This window comes from Dicentrarchus labrax, unplaced genomic scaffold (assembly GCF_905237075.1).
Source record: "Dicentrarchus labrax unplaced genomic scaffold, dlabrax2021, whole genome shotgun sequence".
Lineage (NCBI taxonomy): Eukaryota > Metazoa > Chordata > Actinopteri > Moronidae > Dicentrarchus > Dicentrarchus labrax.
Window position 1 is genome coordinate 22,076,657 of NW_026136714.1, and position 22,138 is coordinate 22,098,794.

The 22,138-nt window shown below is 38.8% G+C and overlaps 1 protein-coding gene across 6 annotated transcripts in view; it reads right to left on the reverse strand.

Moving 5' to 3' along the window:
• Positions 1–21,744, reverse strand: part of prdm6 (PR domain containing 6) — an 85,169-nt gene extending 63,425 nt beyond the window's left edge. For 3 of the 6 annotated variants that reach the window (XM_051421877.1, XM_051421873.1, XM_051421878.1), the window contains exons 1-4: positions 21,203–21,744; positions 18,966–19,672; positions 7,797–7,945; positions 6,960–7,118 (exon numbers count right to left, since the gene is read on the reverse strand). In XM_051421877.1, coding sequence (XP_051277837.1) covers positions 6,960–7,118; positions 7,797–7,945; positions 18,966–19,656 — 999 coding nt within the window. In that variant the 5' untranslated portion in view covers positions 19,657–19,672; positions 21,203–21,744. The remainder of the gene's footprint in view (positions 1–6,959; positions 7,119–7,796; positions 7,946–18,965; positions 19,673–21,202) is intronic. The other 3 variants (XM_051421876.1, XM_051421874.1, XM_051421875.1) reach the window with 3 other exon arrangements.
• Between the last annotated feature and the right edge of the window lie 394 nt (positions 21,745–22,138).

Below are 22,138 nucleotides of genomic sequence, written 5' to 3' on the forward strand. Positions count from 1 at the left end.
TTTAAAAGTTGTTGCATGTAGGCAAGCGGACAGAACCGGCAAAGTATGAAATCAGACTTTTTACAAATGGGCATCATGATGCAGTTATTTCGGCTTCCTTTTCATCAATATCTGTTTATTTTTGGTTCATATCACTGTACTGGGCTCAGCGGTTCATAGTAGCGGTTCATAGTTACTTGTGGTAGAACATTTATGCTGCCCCCTATTTTTTTGGAACATGTGGCCATGCATTAAACATTGCACCTTTTAATGCAATGGTAATTTATTGATGAGCAACAGCATAACGCTGATAAACTGAGCAGACCGAAAATGGCAAACATCCAGAGATGCTTTCAAACCTGTGACACGAAGAGAACATGTAACCATTTGTACTGTAGCTCATCACAGCATGCAAAGCCCCCACAGCCACCGACACAGAAGAGGAAACAACCAGAGGCTCTATCACTGTGCAAAAACACACTGATCAAACATGCTCCTGGATTATAAAGAGACACACATGTGCACACACACTCTGTGTTATTCTAACATGAAGGTCCTGATGGAAAACCCCAGTCTTTGTTCTTGAACCCCTACCGTTTCCATGCCTACAGGGTGATGTCACATAGAGAGGAGAAATGAACTGCGTTAACCCGACTCACCGAGTGGGTTTAACCAAACAGAGCCGGGATGAGTGGTGGTTTATAGTGGCCGCAGTCAGACCTTAAAGTCACATGATCTCCTGGGAGCCACAGAGAGCCCAAACTGGTTCACACTTTCTAATCCACCTTGGTCACAGGTCAGATCCAACTCTAGTTCTGAACTGAGCAGAGTTTCGATTGGACACAACAGGAGCAAAGAGGACACAGCCTGACAGCATGATCAACATGTGCTTCATCCTAGGCAAAACACCTCAACAGACTAAACTAAATGTGTTGTCAACATGTCAGAGATTAGAGATCAGTTTAGGGGCACTGACTTTTTCTTTGATTTAGCCAGCCCTGCTTAGTTTCACCAAAGACCATTTCTTTTTTTGTTTTGTTTGTTCATAGAGTCGGTGGTTGTTTTCTTTCCAGCCTCTATGTGACAGGCATAGTCAAGATATGACAGGAAATTAGGGGACAAAGAGGAGGGATGATGCCCCCAACCCATGGTTATGACCATACATGGTGGCATCTTCATTTGAATTAAAAAGTGATCGCTTTTTCGATTAAAAAAAACAGTCCAAGTTCCCATGCCATACACATTCTCTTTCTCATTGATAATGTAATCCAGTTCTACCATTGTGCCATCGAGAGCTGCAGACAGACATGTGCTACCTTTGTGACACACCTAAAAACCAGACATAAAAGAATGTGTAATGCACATGTCACATAATAAAGCACACACTGTATTTATTTTGCCACGGTGCCACATACATTGTCCTGTTGCTCCAGATACTCACTAGAGCAACAAAAGTCCGCCATAGTCCCCAACACAGGCATTTTCAAAGATTTACGTATTTAGTAGGAGCCATTAACAGTTTGGACCCCGCCCCTAAGTTACTATAAACCTCCACTTTGTGACAGAAAACCCTGTTAAAAGTCCTTCCAGTTGCTCCGGACCAGGTTATATAATTTTCTTTCAAACAAATCTGCTCAGAGGACTTGGATCTTTTCACATTTACAGCTCTGCGTCATTGTATCCATAAGCCTCAAGTTGTCAAGACTCTTCAGATAAACTTGAAAACCACTGAACTGCTTTATTATATCAGTAACCGCACTGATATAATGCAGCAATTCACTGCTTTCATTCAAAAATTCCACCGATAAAAACTCAAACGCCTCACTGAAATCCAAGCAACAGGAAACCAAAACATGTAATTTGACATAAAACCGTTGATGATTATGTAATGAAACTGATGATGTCAATGGCGATCAGACCCTTTAATAAAACGCAGAATACAGACAGCCACACAAACATTAAATAATGACATCAGTCAAGAAAACATTACAGAGCCTTTACTGGACGCTGTGACCACAAACCACTGAAAACACAAAGTCAATGGGAATTCTGTAGGGAATACAGTGGGAATACGATGATGGACATACAGACAAACACAAATGGACAGACCAACAGGCGTGTAAAGGCGGACAACAATGACTCAGTTACAAGAAACAGACAAAGAAAATAGATTTATCTGTTTTAAGATGCAAAAAGCCAAGATACCAACAGGCGTTTTGGAATTTTCTGAATCCTCATGTGTCTCATCAACATCCCACACTAACAAAATATTTTGCCTCAAACTGTGCAGCTGAAGTTTTCCTTTCTTTGCTGCTCTGAAGTTATGATGTTTGGGGCTGTTTTCACGGACTCTGTGCTGACAGCTCGTCCAGTCTCGGATCTGTCCAAAAGAAAACTCCCGTAAAACCCCAGAGGACGAGGTCAGAGCTGTGACTTCAGGACGTTTCTCATGTTTTCACTGCACATTCTTTTCAATCAGAACGACCTCGGTCCGAATCCTCGGGAAAATCCAGGCAGGGGGAAAATGAGAAACTGCCTTCCCTTCCCTCAACAAGCACGGTCAGATGAAAGTGGGAATATTTATTGCAGTGTCACTCAATTACTGTACAAGTCTGAGGTTCTGGTACTTTGCTGGAGTACAGTGTTTCCACTATAGGAGACATTTTTTCACTACATTTCACAGGGAAATGTTATATTTCTTACTATGTTTATCTTGTGGCTGGAGGTACTGCCCTAAAAATTCAGATTTCACAAAAGATAATATCCTAGATGCTTATTAGACTAAAATACCATTTGTCTCCTTGACATCCTTTGTGTTTGGGAGGCACTTTTGTTTTACCGTAACCAATCAGGAAGGTGCAGTGGTGGTTGCTGGGAGCAGTTAACTTAACAAAGAAATATGATGATCTAAGAGTTGCTATTTCTGAAAGCCAATTTACAACAACTTGTACAGCTGCGTCCATCTCCTCCACTTTTTTTGTGACAACTCTTTTAACAGAAATCACATTAATAAAATGCGGTTTACTGGAGGTGAGCACTGTGACATGAATACATTTGGATGGAATAAGAATAGATTATTTTGCACCTCGCTATCTGAGCTTTCTCAAAGTTTTTAAATGTCCAAAAACATATGTTAATAAACTAAATGTAAATAAACAAGGATTTTTACATTCAGCATCAGATAAGCACAGAAAACATCATGAATATCTTTCTTCTTGTGCTTCCTTTTGGCATTCCTTCTCTACTTCCTATTTCCTTCTATTCTTCTCTTTTCTGTTTACTTCTTTTTATCCTCTTTTTCCTTTTCTTCATTCACTATTTCCTTCCATCATTACCATTATATTACCTTCCTTCTCCTTTCTGTCTTTCCTTCCTTTCTTTTTCCTTCTTCAAATGATCTATGTATGACTTATTGCATGGATACTGGAGCAGACTTCAAGAGGAAATCTTCAGAGTTCCTGTTTTGTCTGACCAACAGTCCAAAGATATTCTGTTTACAATTATGAAAAATAATAAAAAGAAAAGCACCCCAGCCTCACATTGTAGAAACCAGAAAATGAAGAAAGAAAGAGAAATTGTTGTCCATTCATTTTTCATCAATTAACTGATTAATCAACTAAACTAAACATAATCTATACAGCATTCTGTAAATAATTCACTGTCCTTCATCACAGCCCACCTATATGGGGTTAAAAATCACAAGAAATAATACTGATATTAAAGGAATGTTTGTATTAAGAACTCTTCACCACAGTACAGAAACAGTAAGTGACAAAGCTCCAGGTCAGATAGTTAAAGAATTATTCCTCCATAAACTCTCAAACACTGAGCTCTGCCTCAGAGGAGATCAATTTGTCGAGCCGTAAAATACTGCAGCACCAGAAAATCCTCCACTGTTCCACCCAGACATAACGGCAAGTGTCTTAATTAAAACTGGCCCTTCCTGGACACCATAGACAACATGACACAAGCTCCCTGATTGGCTATAGGACAAATATCTCTTCCTGTTTTGGGGGGCATCAATAAGCGAGTTTAACAACCAGTGAGTTTTAATGGGATCTGTGTGTAAAGCTTCTTCATCAATAGGCCTAATGACCGGTTTTAGCCCGGCAGCCGATAATCTGCCGATGGTTAGGGCCGGGTTATCGGATCAGCATTTCTCCAGGGCCAAGAGGTTCAAAGGCTGGTTTTAGACCCCATACTGGGTCCCAGCCCGACTCTGCTGAGTCCAAATACAACAACAAAGACTCAATCAGAGCTGTACAATCCATGAATGTGGGTAATTTACTAAAAAACACTGTAGAGAACACAAGATTATACCTCCCCCCCCTTTACTCCAGATTTTATTGTATATCCAGAAATTATTAGTATTTAAAACATAGTTTCCTCTAGTATTTTTACACCCTGTATATTTTCATATCTCATAACCTGTGAAGAAACAGCTATTTCCTGAGCTGAATAAAGGTTTGATTTTGGTAATCTTAGGAACAGTTATTTAAATGAAGATGTAACTATAATCTTTAAGTCTTTTTATCACTCAAGCATCAAATTCAAATAATCTTACAATTATATTATATTTGAGTTAATAAATAAATCCCAGTCTGGCTAATGAGCTGGATGTCAATATGGCTGGACATTCACAGTTTTATCTCTAACAAATAATGACACAAAGTGACTTTCTACCTCTAGATTTTAAGAGAAGAGTAAAAACAAATTTTGGGGTAAAAAGTTGTATATGAGAGTAAAGTTCTAGTACTGAGAACATTTTAACATTATAAAGTTATCATTTTAAGTGAAAGAAGTATATATATTCTGAAAATTAAGTTGTAACATATAGAAAATAGAAAATGTGTCACACTCAAAAGATCACTCAGTGATCACTTTAAATGTCGCCTTATGAATCATCTGTCAGTTCTTATTGAAGACTCGGTTCAATGAAATAAACATTTTCTAAGTTCCAATCCAGTGTCCCTGCATTCTTGTTCTACTATTTCTTGGTGTAAATATGTCAAAAACATTTTATTATATACAAATATATAAAAAATAACTTTTCTCTGTTACTATATGTTCCAATATTTTGAGTATCCAGTCAAATGTGATGTGATTTGGAGAGAGTTTATATCCGCCCAACACATAAAACTGAACCTGACCATTAGCTTGTGGATATCATCAGGCCCACTTTTGAGCTATCCGATCCAGTTCCAGTATAGTTAGATCGTATACCTCTTACCCAGCTCACATATATGTCACATTACAGAGGCTTAAGACACTCAAAGTGCTGTTTGACTGTGCCTTTGACAGCTGAAAGTGATCGACAGGTAAGGAACTGAAATGAAAAACTGTCCGACTGCGACTGTAGATGTATCAGATAAAATACTTCAAGACAGATTATCAGGAAAATCCTGCTGTCAGTGAATTCAGTGCTTTCATGTTCTCTGTTTGAAGCACAAATCCTGACATGATGAGCTCCTTGCCCCTGCTGGACTTGGCCTATGATGTGTGCATGCCCCACCCCCTGTGACCTCTGACCTATGACCCGCTGCAGACCACCCCCACCCCACCTCACCTACCAACCCATCTCCCCTATTCCCCCCCTCCTGATGTCCTGCTGCGGTCAACAGCAGAGAGACTGATGTCCGGTCAACCGACGTCTGACTGACCTTTACCAGCTCGGCCACAAGGGACTCATCTATCTCTCTGTCTCCCAGCATCCCTCACTCCCTCTCTCTCTCCCCCCTCTCCCTCTCTGTCTCTCCCTCTCTCTCGCTAATGCTAATGCAGCTGTTTATAACTGCCACATTGACTTTCTCCTGCCACTGTATGTAAATACAATCTGCTCTGATCAATGGACTGAAAGGTGACATGACGCTGACCACAAGCACACACACACACACACACACACACACACACACACACACACACACACACACACACACACACACACACACACACACACACTCAAATACAAACAGAACCACACAACTGGCACTCACCAACAATAAACATGCACAGCCAGCACGGGATGTTCTGCAGGTTCACCAAGTTAAATTTGCCGAAATATAATTTTATTTATTTCTTTTTCAGTACTTTCCACTCGTAACAATCATTTCTAATGATATAATTAATTAAATGATGTAAGCTGGACCGGCATGAAATTGATGGATGGATTACCCATTTAAAAATGATTAATTTAGTTAAGTTTATTTTAGTTCCTAGCTGCTGTTGTAACAGTGCTCACTGCAGGTCTGATGGTTCTGACTTAAACACCACAAAAAAGGATTAAACAGCCTCCTGCACCACAATCCCACTGTTGGTTTAGGGACGATATTTAATACTTGTAAGTTCAATTTTAGACTTCTGTGGCCTTTTTTCCCAGAAACTGAATACAATGCTTTTTAATACTTTTCAAGACCTGCAATAACATGCCTCAAACTTGTTTGCTTTCTCAAACTGTAGAAACAACAGAAGTGTGGTTGCATTTCTCAAAAATAAATAAATTGATAGAAATAGATAAATAGGTTTGTTTTTGAGAGACTGTTTGGGCTAGTTGTAATGATGATAGTTAATCTTATTTTATGTGGAGCAGCAATACATAGCAAAATGAGTTACAGATTTCCCCATACTTCCCATTCCCAGTCAGTGTCGTTAAGGTGATAAACAACCCTGATATCTTATATCTCCACTCAGATGACACTCAACACATTTCAATCATACCTATATTGTCCAAAATATCTTTAAAAAAAAGTTTGTTGGAACTAAATCTTGGAAAAAATCTCTGATGTTGAATTTTCCACGCTGGCCAACCACATACACGCACCTACACCTGTCATCATCCAGACAGGGATTCGATTCCTGTGCATCTACGGACAGGGTTGAGGGTTCACTTTCCACTGAAGCCACTCGTCGTACAAATGAAAAATGCTGCGAGGCTCTTTGGACACTACAGCACCCATAAATCCACACCGTTCCCACCCTCTTACCTCCCACAGGTGTCTTGTGTTTCTGACGGCCCCAGAGTGCAGTTTGTCCAGCAGCAGCGGGACTCCCTGAAACGGGCCGATCCAGGTTCCTTGTGGAATCCTCTGAGCTGCACAGATCCCGTAACCCAGACCAGGAACTGTACTGGTGCACAGACACACCTGCATACACACATAGAGATATTTATACAGTGTACTTCTATGCATTGAAAAGCTATTCAGGACACCAAGGTCAGTGCTTTTACTAATGTAAGAATTTGTATGCAGGACTTTTACTTCTCTACATTGTGACAATGCAGCACTCTTGTTCACCTGTGGTCTGTCTTTCTCTTTTTTTCTGCAGACCCAGAATAACCTGCTAAACTAACACAGCTCCTCTACAGTGTCCTCTTATTGTTTTCTGAGTCACTTTCCTTTACCATGCTTTGTTTAACATATAATCATATAATGTTACCTTGTCCATGCAAAAAGTGCAGAAAACCGCAAACCGCAGTACAACAGCTGGCGAGCCGCAGAACATCTGACTGAACTGTGTAGGCAACATCATTGACTTTCAAACCAGGATACACTGGTAGTGGTAGTACACAAATCCTTTCCTTTAATAAAGGTACTTTTGGTGAAGATAAATCAATTGCTGTAATCAATAGAAATACATGTTTTTGTTCAAATATAAAGAGGACTGGCCTTAAACAGCAGAGTTTATCCCATTGTGGATAAAAGGTGTTCTCTGATGTGAAATTTCTAATATAACTTCCTTAAAACATTGTAAAATACAATAGTCAAGCAGCTACATAGGCAGAAAGACAGAGAGCAGACAGAAAGACAGACAGGAAGTCTCACCTCTCTGGGCAGGTCTCTGAGCCAATCAGGGACGTCCGGCAGGGTGACGGGTGCCGCCGTGCTGCTGGTGCCGACCAGACGACGCAGAGAGTGAAGAGGGCCGTGCATCGGACACTCGCCATTCCTGTTGTCTGCGCACATGTCACAACCTGGAGGTAGAAGGGGAGATTATTACCTTTTATAACACACAGACACAGAGAGAGATAAAAAGCATACATTTTTATGAAACAATGTACTGGTGCAGCATTTGATTTAAAAACAAAAACCCTTAGTTTAAATTTTACATTTTAAAATTAACATTTTTAATCTAAAACAAATTTTTTGAAGTAAAATGTTCTGTTTACACCCTGATTTCAGTCTAAGATTATCATATTTTTAACAAAAGTTTCTTTGTCTTTCTCTTCAATTTTAACGTTGAGTGTGATTTGATTTAAGGCCGCAAGTAACCTATGTCCTTATTTTCTTCCCTAATTGTCTTTATTTTTATTTTAATGTCTTTATTGTGACATTTATTGTGACATATTGTTTACACCATTTCCTTTAATTCAAGATGATTGGAAAAAATAAAGGTTGCATCAATATTAAATTTGACATGTTTTTAAGGACGTACAAAAACCTTGAATATATCTTGTGAATGAAACATGAATTCGCTGAAAGAGCTGTGTAGGAGGATTAATTCATGGGGATAAACACTGTTTATTTGCCTTTATTGGAGCTCTGTGCACTCTTAAAGAACAACCTGCAGCTCTGTCTGTTGAACTGAAGAGTTATTTTAATGATGCTTACAGTCAAAAGTGAGTTTTAAATGATTATTTAAAACTAGTGGTAGCATAAAAAATCCTTTTGACAAAAAAAGTGAAAAACTGAATCCGAAGAAAAAAGAAAGAGGAAGTAAGAGGAGGATCATGAATGCAATGTGTTTGAAACTGTCCAAATGAGGGGGAAAAAAGTCCTCTCTGGCGTGTTTTTCCAGGTTAAATGTGGCGAGCAGCGTATTGCTGGGAATTAGCGAGTGTCAACATTTACTCAGAGATGCAGTCTGACAGTAATGGATGTTAATTGACTGTAGCAACATAATGAGAGATTATTATCTGGACACAAAACTCCCACAGAGCACACAAAGCACTGAGAGGAACAGGATGTTAATGTTGTTGTTTTTTTCTGGTTTTCCCAAAATTAAATATCCGCCATTTGAGAGAGTGATGGCTACTTTTACACCATGATTGATAGAAGTAAATTAAACCATATTATGGTCATTTATAAACCACAAAATGTAACACAGGTTCACGGTCGAGTAAATGGGAAAAATTCTACAGGCTGATTTCTCCACAGTGCTGGACCATCTACTGTTCAAACTACTTCAACAACAGTCTTAACCAATGAGAACCCTGGGTTTACACTGTATGCCATCCTTTGGTACCTGTGTACCTGACTACACAAGAAGAAGAAGACAGGAAAATGTTTTTTTTTCTAGATATTAAAACTAAACTAACATATTCAAAAGGTAGAAAGCCCAACATAGTATATACATTAAAGAAAGAGTTCAACATTTTGGAAAGACTTCGGACTTCACTGACCTGGTTGTTATTTGGCTAGAAATAGTTCCAGCACGTAGCTCCCCAAAAACCACACACTGTCATTTTTACATGTTTGTGTACAGACAAATGGGATTCAACCGTTTAATAATCTATCTTTAGAGGGGCTGCTAAAAGTTAGTTCATTAGTTAGTCAAGGCTTTTTTTGCCTTTATTGATAGGACAGCTCAAGATAGATGGGCAAGGAGGAGGGAGAAGGGATGAAGGGTCACAGGACTCCAACTTCATACTTGAGGACATGAGAGAGGTTTCGATCTTTTCAGAAAGAAAGAATTTTTTCACAAAATGTTTAATTATTCCTAAAAGATTAAAGATCTCTTTTATTCAATCGGCCACATCTGACATCCTCCATCAGCAGGTAGAGGCTACAAGATGTGGCTGAAAGACTAATATATTTACTCAAGTACTGTACTTATGTACAAATTTGAGGTACTGGTGCTTTAATTGAATCTTTTATTTTCATGCCACTTTCTACTTTTACTTTACAAATGAATGCACAAAACATATTAACAGCTTATAAAATATGGTGTTTTATTAACTACATACTTTTAATATTTTTCATACATTTTCCTTATTTCTAAATACTTTTACTGAAGCCACATTTAAATGCAGGACTTTTGAGTATTTTTAGAGGGTGGTATTAATACATTTACTTAAAGAAGCAAAAAGGAACTTTCATTTGGTGTTGATTCTGGCGGCCCCTGTGGACAAAAGTGGTAGTGTTTCCATCGGCTCATTTTGTTGATTTCAAGGGGAATCCAAACGAATGCAACCTGGTGGCAGTCATTAAGAATAACCATACAGAAAAAATCATGTCACTCATGGTGCTTATGTAGGTCATATAAAGGCATCAGTATTAAACTGATGCTGCTTCAAAGCAGTTAAAAACTCCAGTACTACCACTCGCTGAAAGCTTCGGAAAAGTTCCAATAAGTGACCTAAAAGTTTTTTTTATTATAAAGAATGTGGAAGTTTTGAACAGAATTGTCTTTCACTGAAGTTAGCAGACAGTATTTGAACCGACAACCTCTCTGTTTCTGAGTCTTTTATAGATACACCGTCTCTCGCAAAGAGAATAATTAGATCTATGTTTCTCAGAATCACGAGCATAAAACATAAAGTCTGTCACTACACTTTCACTCTTCATTATGTACACTAACATAGTCTGCATTAATACTAGCAGAGAGAATTCCTCCCTGCTGAACAGAGCAGTGTCGGCTGTAGATGAGCTGTGATCGTCCGTCCACAGCGACACACTCACATTATTTTCACAGCCTTAGAGCTTCATTAGAAAGTTCATGGTGCAGAGAGCCGACAGAGAGTCAGAGGAGATGGCGAAGAGACAAATACACGCAGACCGACAGGAGGTGAGTTCAGTAAAAACAATCTTTTGGCCCGTACTTGTGTTTTACTTATTCTTTGATCAAATACTTCCTGATTCAAACCATCATTTCACCAGTTTTAGATTATTTTATTTAAGCAAAATTCTTGCACAGCTGCTTGTTTAAGGAAGGGATTAACATTGTTTGGACAACGTTAAACATGTGAGAACTTTGGCCTCTTTTGTTAACTGAAAAAAAAAGAAAATAACACACACTAAACTATATACTATAATAATATAATATCTGGAATTCACTGTGAAATAATAATAATTTTCCCTATACTGACAAACATCAGTTATCAACACTTCATCTATTGTAAAATATACTTTTAATATACTTCTAAATGATAAGAGATGCCATTTTACTTTATAATATATTAAAAGATGACAATATGTATTTCAAAATATCCTATGATAGATTCAAATACATCCTGGAATTTCCTTATATGCTGTATGTTCATATATACTTGTTTTACTACTTCTAATATTATTTATTTATTTATTTATTATTACTACACTACTAGTAGTACTTTAACTATAAGACTGATGATGTTTAACAATAAAATATAACTGTGAATGATGCTGAAACAGATTTTTTTTTTTTTAGATTAAAAAAAGGTTCAAAGAGGTTTGAAAAATGTTTGACAAAATAAAGTACAAGATTATAATGAATTTTCCGGAGCTTGCAGCCACATCGTGTGGCCTTCATGTGACTAAGACCTTAAACATAACATGATAACAGCTGTCTCCAGAACAACTAAACAAACTGCTGATAAAGACCATAAGATTTTGGTGAAAGCTACAGAAATATCTGTAAATTGACATTGTGTTAATAATTTTCTGTCAAACTAATACATATCTATATGCAACTCACTAAGCAACTGGAGATATGAGACGCTTGTGATGCTTACAGTTAACCTTGTTTATACTTTGGGTTTTGTGATCTGTTTATTGATATTTCATATTAGCACTCTTCCTACTTTGTACAGCAACTGCTGCACAAAAATTTCCCTCAGGATAAATTAAGTTCTTTCTTATCTCATCTTACTTCCAAAGTCAATAATGAATCTTTGAACTCAAGGTTTGAAAAACTTAATTTTCATGTTTGTTTTGAGGCTTTTAGTGTCATGGCTCAGGCTTCTTATAAATATTATTATATATTTTTTTCTTATGCTAAATATGATCATTCAAATGTGAAATGCCCCCAAACCCCATGTGCTTATATTTGACATATGTGAAATATCTGACAAACACACCCTTATTGTATGTGAATTCTGCATTTTTTTTCCAATGTGCCATTCTGTTCAACATATGAGTGAAAATAAAATTCACATGTGCTCTTTGTAATATTAACATCACTACTAAGCTGACTAGAAACACACATACTAATACTACAGTGTAAGTACAGCACGCTGCAGTTAGAGCTGTAAATGTGCCGTCTTTTCTTCAGTAAACCTATTTTCTCTTCCTCGTCTCCGTTCTTCTCTTCCTCTCATTCAGACTGATGAACTGGCTGTGAACTTGTTATGGCGTGCTCTCCTCGCTGCCCATCATTCAAACTCAGTATTCTGTTACATCCATCGCCAGTGTTTAGACAGCTCCGCTCTGCCTCTGATCTCTGAGCGCCGGACGCCGTTTCCAGTGAAAATGTCTGTGGGCACTTTGTCCTATGTTGTTTCCACAAAATTACATTTTTTTTTTTGTAAGTGTATGTTCCTAAAAACCTTGATTTTAAACATTTTATCTCTTTAAACACACCTGGATCATCTGCCTCATGAACACATCAGTAACCAAAATTTTTATATATTGTGACTTTGAAATGCCACTTTCCATTTCTACATTTGTTCTTATCTGACTCTAATCCAGGGTGATTAACTTATTATTAATTTATTAACTTAAGCGATTAAAGTAAAATACAGCCTTTGTCATTTTTTGGACTTGTCGCCATCCCAAGCACCAAACAGCGAGAAGGTTGAGGTTCCGTAACAAACTTCTGGACTTCTCCCTTAACAAAACCACCACACTTCATAAAGACTATCGATGTTAATAGCTGCGTTTGTTTCCAACACAGCTGTGAGTCCAAATGGGGACAGACCACACAGCGAGGCTACACTGTAAACCCACGATGAACAAATCTCTACAGAGCATTTTAGCCTCTTTTAGCTCCTAGTTTTGGTCTTGTGGTTCTAGCAGCACCGCACAAGATAAACCCACTGTACACTACATGCCCAGCACCAAACAGCAGACAGACACAGTTAGCGACTAGCAGCTAAAGAGCCAGATATATTTCTCTCAGGAGTTGGTGGAGACCAAATCAAAGCTAAAAGGAGAATGAATATTAGACTTACATTCATCAGGCAAAAGCACCGCCCCATGTTGCTCAGTGTCGGCTAGATATTTGCCAACATGTGTTAACCATAACAACTTTATATAGAGATAATGTGAGTTTCTGTAGAAGTAGAAATCACTAAATAAAACTTTATAAATTCTAATGTCTAATTAGTTCAAAACACTTCCTGTACCTTCTTCACAACAAAATCCTCCCAAGAAAGTGACGTTTTAGAGGATTTTACTGTGTAGTTGCATAAGGTGTTGATTTATAGTACGCAGCTTGGTTAGTTAGCTGTACGGGTGGGCGACATGATAATTTGTCAACTGTCAGAGATTTTGCTATACTGTTTACACCGTTGTATGATCCCGTTGTGGATATCACATTTTTATATAATATTTGTATCAATGTGATGAATTATCTTCATTCGTCAGCAGGTGTTTGCTGCAGTTTGGTTGAAACTCAAACTGCAGAATAAACATAAAAACAACAACTTGTGTTATCTCAACCTTGTGGCACTGGTAACAATGCAATAAACTAAGAAAAGTAGTAAAATAAGGTGATTTAATCTTACTAAGCGGACAGGAGTTCCAGAAAATGCCAGAATTATATATATTTACTGTTACTGGGCTGTTGTCAGGGGCCCACTATGTCTCTGTGTGTATGAAGAGTGATGGGCAGGGATTAAAGTGGGACAGCAGTATGAACATGTCAAACATGGGTTCATTATCCCACATTAAACATGGACGTTTATTAGACACAGCGGCTGGAAACTAACAAACAGAGCTCTGTGTGTGTGTGTGTGTGTGTGTGTGTGTGTAACTGACTTTATTAAATTACAGTAAATCTGCCAGCTGACATTTAGTCCAGATGTAAAATTTGTAAGAATTGATCTGGGGCTTTTTATCCAAGCAAAATACATCTCAGCTGTCTGATAACTTCCAGTCATGTGTTTTATTTCTCTAAAAAATAACATTTACATTAATTGAGGATAAAAGTCCAGACTCTTTAAGGTTTAAAAAAAAAGAAAAAAAAAATTTAATCAAGTTTGAACTTTCTATTCCCTTGAAAAATGTGAAAAGATAAAACTACAACAATGGATGAAATGTTAGTGGCATGTTTTGAACTTACAGCTACTAAATATGATGTTTTTTTCCCCTTCAAATCATCAGGTAACTTTGGACAAGATTTTTTGGGGTCTTGGGTCCATTATTTATCTTTATTTTGAGGTTCTAATGGTTTGAGATATTTTCAAAGGCAACAGATGGAAAGTATCAGTATAAATATGGCAGAATTGATCATGTAACGATAAATCTATGATCTAAATGTAAACAGAGGTTAGCCATGCTTACTATGAAAATTCAAACCACATGATTGGAAGTTGCTAGCTCCCAAATTGAGTGACAGCTATTTTAATTAAGAGATTAAAATGAGACAATAACTAAAGTCTCATGTGTTCAGGGCCGTAGAGTGTTTAAAGGAACCCTTTAACACACATAAAAGTTGGTTTACTCATCACAGAGAGTAGATTGGAGTTGTATAATGTCTTCTGTGTCTCTCGAGGAGCTTTGTCACATCTGAAAATAATTCAAACCTGATGATGTAATAGTGATGTCATCAGGGTTATTTTAGCTTGGTTTTGGAGATTACAGATCTATCACAGAAAACTTACAAACTGGAGGTGTGAAGTGTGATAGAAATTAGCCTTTACCAGGGGGATAGATGGTCTACCACCCAGTTGCATTATGGGAAATGTAGGATCCAGTGTTTTTGAAGTTTTTCTGTTATAAGTCCCCCAGCTTTATGGAACAGCAAAACAAAAAACATTGGAGTACCTCTTTAAAATAGAAATTTAACTGAATTCTACATTTAATTTCTCTGTTTGATTTAATTGTGTCTCCCTTACGATCCAAAGCCTTCTGCATCCCACGAGTCAAGTCAATTGTATTCATATAGTCCAGAATCACAAATTTGCTCTAAAGGCTTGTACAATCTGTGTAGAACAATAATATTCAAATCAAAATATTTAGCTGTAGTCAAACTTTAAGATATTTAGTCAAAAATATGTGGATCTCCCTTTAAAAAATAATCATGTGTAATGTGTGTAATTGTAAAATATAAATGCCACCTCAGTGTATTAATTCCCCCAAACTTACAGGAATATGAGAGACTTCAGCTGAAGAATTTGAACTCTTTAATGGCACAGTGTGTGTTATTAGGAATATATTGTAATAGTAAACATTTTGTCTTAAATGAAAGAGGAAATAAATAGATATGCAATAATAATAATAATAATAATAATAATAATAATAAGTAAAACAATTAAGAATAAATACTATTACTAATATAATATATATAATAGCTATAATACTATTATACTATAAATATTATAGAAATAATTATAATCAAATATTAAAAACAATGAATGAAAACACATATATGACTTTTTGGACCATTTCTGTTTTTATATGTGGGCAAGTTTATAATAATTATCGCCTAATAATATTAATACTACTACTACTACTACTACTACTAATAATAATAATAATAATAATGCTGTTGTTATTATCATTATTATTGGTGTAATTTATAATCGAGGTCCGACGGTGACACATGAGGGAGTGTGTTTGTGTGACTGCTTTATCTATACCCCCACCCACCCGCACACACACACACACACACACACACACACACACACACACACACACACACACACACCCCAGAGACCTCAATACGGCCGTGTTGGGATGATAAATAGAGGGCCGGTGGCCGGTGGATCGATCCCCCCCCTCTCTCTCTCTCTCTCTCTCTCTCTCTCTCTCTCTCTCTCTCTCTCTCTCCCTCTCTATCCTCCACAAACACAAAACTATATACGGCAATTAATTCCTGCTTGTCCCTCCATCCCTCATCGGCCCTGCCGGCGCGTATCGACGCAGATTACTGCTGATGGTCCGTTTTATCACCGCGGAATATACAGCGAGGAGCGCTCATAGACACACACACACACACACACACACACACACACACACACACACACACACACACACACACACACACACATAATCTCTTCTCCGGTGTTTAGGATCGCTACCTAAATGCCTAAAAGCAAAAGCAGCGACAGTGACTTTATGATAAGTTGTGAAGTTACGGTGAACCTTCGACCTTCTATTATTACAGGAGTGTTAGAAGCTGGTGACTCCGCAGGACAAACACATACAGCAGGTCCTGCAGATGATGCGCCACAATCAAGTCTAAATATTAAAACGATACTATTGACCTGCTCATGTCGCACTAACAAACCCGCACAACAAAAACTACAAGATTAAAAGAACTACAGTAACATTAAATGTGAAATTCTACTGCAGAAATATTACAGGAAAGGTTAAACAAGCTCAACGTGCACTGCACTCCACGTTAATGTCATAATAATATGTTTACAGGCTGGAACCAATAATAAATGAACTGTTACGCACAGCAGACACATCGCATTAAAAATTAACTACAGAAATATTACAAGAATATTAACAGAAAAACGAATCTACATGTTATAAAATGAACACAATAAATTCCCAAAATGCCCTCAGAAACAAAGAAACATTGCGGAAATATTTTAATCTATTAAAATATGATGGTAAAACAAACACTTTAAAACAATTAGACCCCGTAAAATAACAAGTGAACGCTGCACTCGCACCTGATGAGTAAAACCATCCAGTAGCCTATTGAATGAATGTTGTGTTGAATTCAGACCCCACTGTCCACTGTCATCCTCAGTGCGATGGAATCACAATAAATATGAGTTAGTAATGTCTGAAGACAAAAAAGCTGCAAACACACCAAACATCACCTTAAAACTTCAACTAACAGACACAAGACTTCACTTTGATCTCCACATGCGCAGCGGGGAGCGGAGCGGCTGCCGGGGACTCAAACCGGGAGAGTGCTCGGTGCCGTTACACCGGACTGACGGGCCGCTGAGCTTCAACTCAGACTGTGTGTGTGTGTGTGTGTGTGTGTGTGTGTGTGTGTGTGTGTGTGTGTGTGTGTGTGTGTGTAGGCAGGCATCGTCTTCACCTGCAACGGGACACCCTGACGGTACGGATGAAACGCACATTATAGCCGGATTGAGGAGATTTTAAACAAGACAGCGGCGTGTGCGCGCGACTTTCACGGCTGACTGCGCTCTGTCAATAGGCTGTACACACACACACACACACACACACACACACACACACACACACACACACGAACTCATAGAAGATACCAAAGTAATAAAGGAGTTCTACGCGTAAAAACGTGCTTTGCTTTTGCTGCGCGGTTAAAAATGAATGAGAATCACAGAGGTAACAAAATCTTCAAAGAGTGCTAAATAATAATTTAAAAACTATTTAGCCTGCATAGATTTTAAAAGAGAATAAACGAAAGAAAAAAGAAACCACTCCAATCTGTTCTGTTCAACTCTTTTAAAGAAACCGTTTGATTTGTTCAACTGTCCTGAATTAAAAAAAATATATCCTGAAATAAAACGAATATGCAATTAATCGATAGCTTTGATCGGAGTTTAATTGAGATTAATCATTATTATTATTATTAGCGCGCACATAAAAATAAAACCACAGTAAAATAGAAAGACCGTGTAAAGGCAGGCAGGTGTAAACCCTGACTCCTATTTCCATACAATCTGAATGAAGTCTGGTTAATATTAACTCTGAGCAGCAGGCCTACTGCTGCTGCTGTCTGAGGGTTTGAACCCTGGCCAGGCTGCTGACCTCTGACCTCTGACCTCCCACACCCAAACCCTCCTACAGCTACTGTCCAAGGCTGCAGCCACCCAACCAACTGTAACATCTGACAGACCTGCAGAAAACTGCTGTCAGTAAAACAAAAAATGTTGCTTATAAACTGAGGTGAAGTTGAAGTTTTACACATAAATGGATGTTTTATAGTTTGAATTTTAAAATATTTATCACATTTTAAACTGGCGGAAAATGTTAGGACAAATTACTTTTAAAGAAGGAACAATCTACTTAAATTATCATTTTATGTTATTAATTATTATACATCACTGATTTTAAGTGAATGTTTAGCTGTAAAAAAGGCCTGACTCTAATTTTGTTGAGCTTTGATTAGATACATATCATAGAAATATTTTAAAAAGCTCTGTTAACGTTTGATGAAACACTATACAAATATTTAGAAATATCTAGAAATCCAGGCACACAAGAATAAAAAGATATAGAAAATTAACATTCACACTACATTCTTTGTGAACATATTATTAAAAAAAATATGTAAAATTAGGAATTTTCGTATTACATAAATAAAATTATTCATTCATTCAATAAGAGATTAATAAAGCACAATTAAGTCACTATTTAGCACCACACGAAGAAAGTTCTTACAGAAAGAACTTACTGTAAAGTTGTTACTGTAAACTCACCACAGACATATACAGCATCACTGAACACTGCAGATGCTGTACATTTATGTAGAATTATAGGAGAATTATTAGAGAATTAAAGGAAATATAGAAAATGAAAACTGCAGAAGGTCGAACGTTGTTGTTGAGCATCACAGAAACAATCTGTGTCCCAATGAGAATATCATAGAAGAATTATACCAACTGCATGTATGTAAACAAACCAAAGGAAATGGGGCGTCTGGGTGGCCTAGTGGTTAAGACACACGCTGTGATCACAACGTCCTTGGTTCGATTGCGGGGGCCCTCTCCTCTCATTTCCTGTCACCTTTCCACTGTCCAATTTCCAACAAAGGTTTAAAATGGCAAAAAAAAACCTTGTCAAAGTAAACTCCAGTGGCAGAGACATGTTTGTGTGTGTTTGTGTGTGTCTGTGTGTACGTACGGTTGTTGACCTCTCCTGTGTGGTTGCTCAGTGGGATGATCTCCATCCTCTGCTGTCCGTACAGGTAGTAGTCCAGCTCCTCCGATGTCAGCTTGAACCTGCCCGTCGCTCCTTTGCCGCCCTCCTCGACTCCTCCACTGCTGCTGCTCTTCACGCTGGACGACACCACGCCGATCCCCCCACAGCCCTGCTCTTTGGCCTGATGGAGAAACCCCGCTGCTGGGTTGTGACCCTGCTGGTTCTCCGGGGGGACGACCACCACCAGGTCTCCCCCTCCTCCTCCTGGTCCTCCTCCTCCTCCTCCAGGTCCTCCAGGCCCGGCACATACCGGGGCCAATGCCTGCCCGAAGAGTGCGATCTGCTGGGGGACGGGCAGCTGGGAGATCCCTGCTGAGGTGGAGATGGAGATGGAGGAGGACGGGGTGAGAGCTGCTGCTGCTGAAGAAGAAGCTGAGGAGGAGGATGTAGAAGACGCAGAGGAGGAGGTGCAGTGTGTGGAGGCCAGGAGGTGGCTGTGCAGGCGGGATGTGCGCAGGGTGTCCATGGGGATGGAGAGACGGTCAGGTGGAGGCGGCGGTGGGCCCAGAGGAGCCTTCAGCTGCGCCTGAGGGAAGAGCTGCTGCCAGTGCTGCAGGTAGGACGGGTCCACCTTCAAGAAGGCAGAGCCACTCGGGTCACCCGGCTTCAGCATGACTGCCCGCTGGCTGCTGGGTAGAGAGACCGGAGAGGATGAGGTGTCAATCATCAGCATCAAAACATAAAGGCAGAGGTCAGGGCAGGATAGCGACATGTACGGGACACACAGAGGGTCAAATCTGTCAAATCTGAGTTAAACTCAAACACAAGATGCACAACAACTGTATCAAATTCACACTTGGGAAGCAGAAAATCACATTTGAGAGGCGTTGTTTCACTATGTTAGGTTTACATGTGAGAGATGCAAACACGCTTGAACGTCACATTAATCACTCAATTTCCACATTACAAATCACTAACTAAACCTATTGAAAAGTGTGTTTGCATTAAATTTACTCTGAAGGTGTGAAACTGATGATGATCACATATCGAACACAGATTTCAGCCTCATCACGCTAATTAAAATCCAATTTTCCTTCTGTGTTCAGCTGAGCCAGAACGCACCTGATCTCAACCTGGTTTACCTTCTAAGGTGTTAATACAGAAAAAGGCAGCGTTTCAGACAGGGTGCTCAATCCTGAATAACATGTTGTTTGTGTTAAATTTACATGAGCACATGAGATTTTTCAACAAATTCAATTTTAGACTATTGGTGAATTATACAAAATTTAAATACATGTATGTAATATTTACAATATCCTAAACTGTGAATTGCAGTACAACTAAGTTGTAGGTGTGAAGAGGAGCATAAAATGAACAACTGTTCCAAATTAAATCTACACCAAAGCCTCATATGTATCACATCCAGTGTTTAAATCGTCTTATTATTAAAGTGATACTTTAATAATTGTTGAGTGTGATTCCACATGGTTTCCTTCCTGTCAATCATCATCACTTTATATTTCAGGATTAAAACTGATCTTATTAAAAAACAATTAGACTCCTACTTTAAATTTGGTGTAATAATTCCAAATAAGAGAGTCAGAAGCTCATCAGTTAACAGTAAGTTTACGTTTCAGATGATCCTGATCCGTTTATCCGGTCTGATACGCTTCACTGTTCCAGCCTGCAGGATTTCACTGCTGTTTTAAGATAGAATACAGATTTTATACTGAAGAGAAAGTTGAACATCAACTCTTATGTGCGTCTGTTTAGAATAAATATTCAGATAGTTTGGAGATTAGTTCTTGCAGTATATTCCTTCTGGAGTTTAAGATGGACAGACAGGTTGTTTCTGTTCTCATCAGAAGAAACAACATCAATTTTTGACCTCTGCACTGGTAACGGATAAAATAAATCCGCACTTGCAGCCAACTATTTCTTTAAAAGCTGTAATAATATATTTTTTCCCCCTAGCACAGACAGAAGTATAATAAAATGTGTCATATTGTGCCTTTTCAGCCTCATCGTCTTATAACAGAGACTTGTATGAGTCTAATTACTTTCACATTTCACAACAAGATTTTTATTATATTTCCCCCTCATCCTTTCTGAAAGCAATACGGTCCTTTCTGCAAATGAACAACGTAGTTAGGCGCTATTTCTGAGACAAACAATGTGTATAAACTCTACAGACAATAAAAAACTCTGTATGAACTGACTTCAGCCTGGTTGACCCTCCGCTTCAGCCCTGCTCCGCTGTCTCGGGTGGTTATTTTAAAGCGGATTTTACGCACGCCAAGCGTAAAAAACGCACCAAATAAAAGAAACAAAACTGCGAGCGCACACGCTCAGGCACACTTTGGATTAGTTTACAATGTAAACCAGGCAGTGAATAAAAGTTGCATCAAAATAAATAAATAGATGGTCCAGTTAAGTCCAAGTCAGATGGGCGGTCCGGCGCGCTGTCCGTAGCCGAACAGAGGCAGCGGTCGGCGGGTAGAGATGAGTGGACGCTCCGCTGAGTTTTTCCGGAGTTTTCCGAGATGTTGCGTTTTTGTTTCTTTTTTGTTTTGTTGTTTTTTTATTGTGAAAGTTGCTGAAGCGCAGAAGAGCCTTACTGCTGTCAGAGTGTGTACGGCGGCTCCTGGGCGCTGATTTCCGGGCAGCGGTGGAAGGTTTGTCCCTCCTCCGGGCTGCGGTGAACCATTGAGGGGAGCCGGGACAGTTCGCTGCGTCCTGCGCGTCTCCGGAGCCAAAACTACCGGAGCTATTGCTGCGCGAGACTCTCTCTCTCTCTCTCTCTCTCTCTCTCTCTCTCTCTCTCTCTCTCTCTCCACTCACTTGCCCTCTCTCCTCCCCTCTCTCGCCCTCATCTCCTATAGTCTCTCTCCCCCTCCAATTCACACGTATTATTTCTCTCTCAGCCTCTTTCTTTACACTCTCACACTTTCCTTTTTCCTCTTTCTCTTTTTCTCCATCCTCATCTTCAAACTCTCTCTCTCTCTCTCTTTCGGGTTTCTCTCTCTCAGCCCTTGGCTTTTCTCCTCTCTCTATTCTTTACTCTTCTGTCCAGATTCAGCTCAGTTCAGTTCGATTCAAATGATCTTTATTGACACTAACTACAAACGTTCATATGGTCAGAGCAACATGTAAAT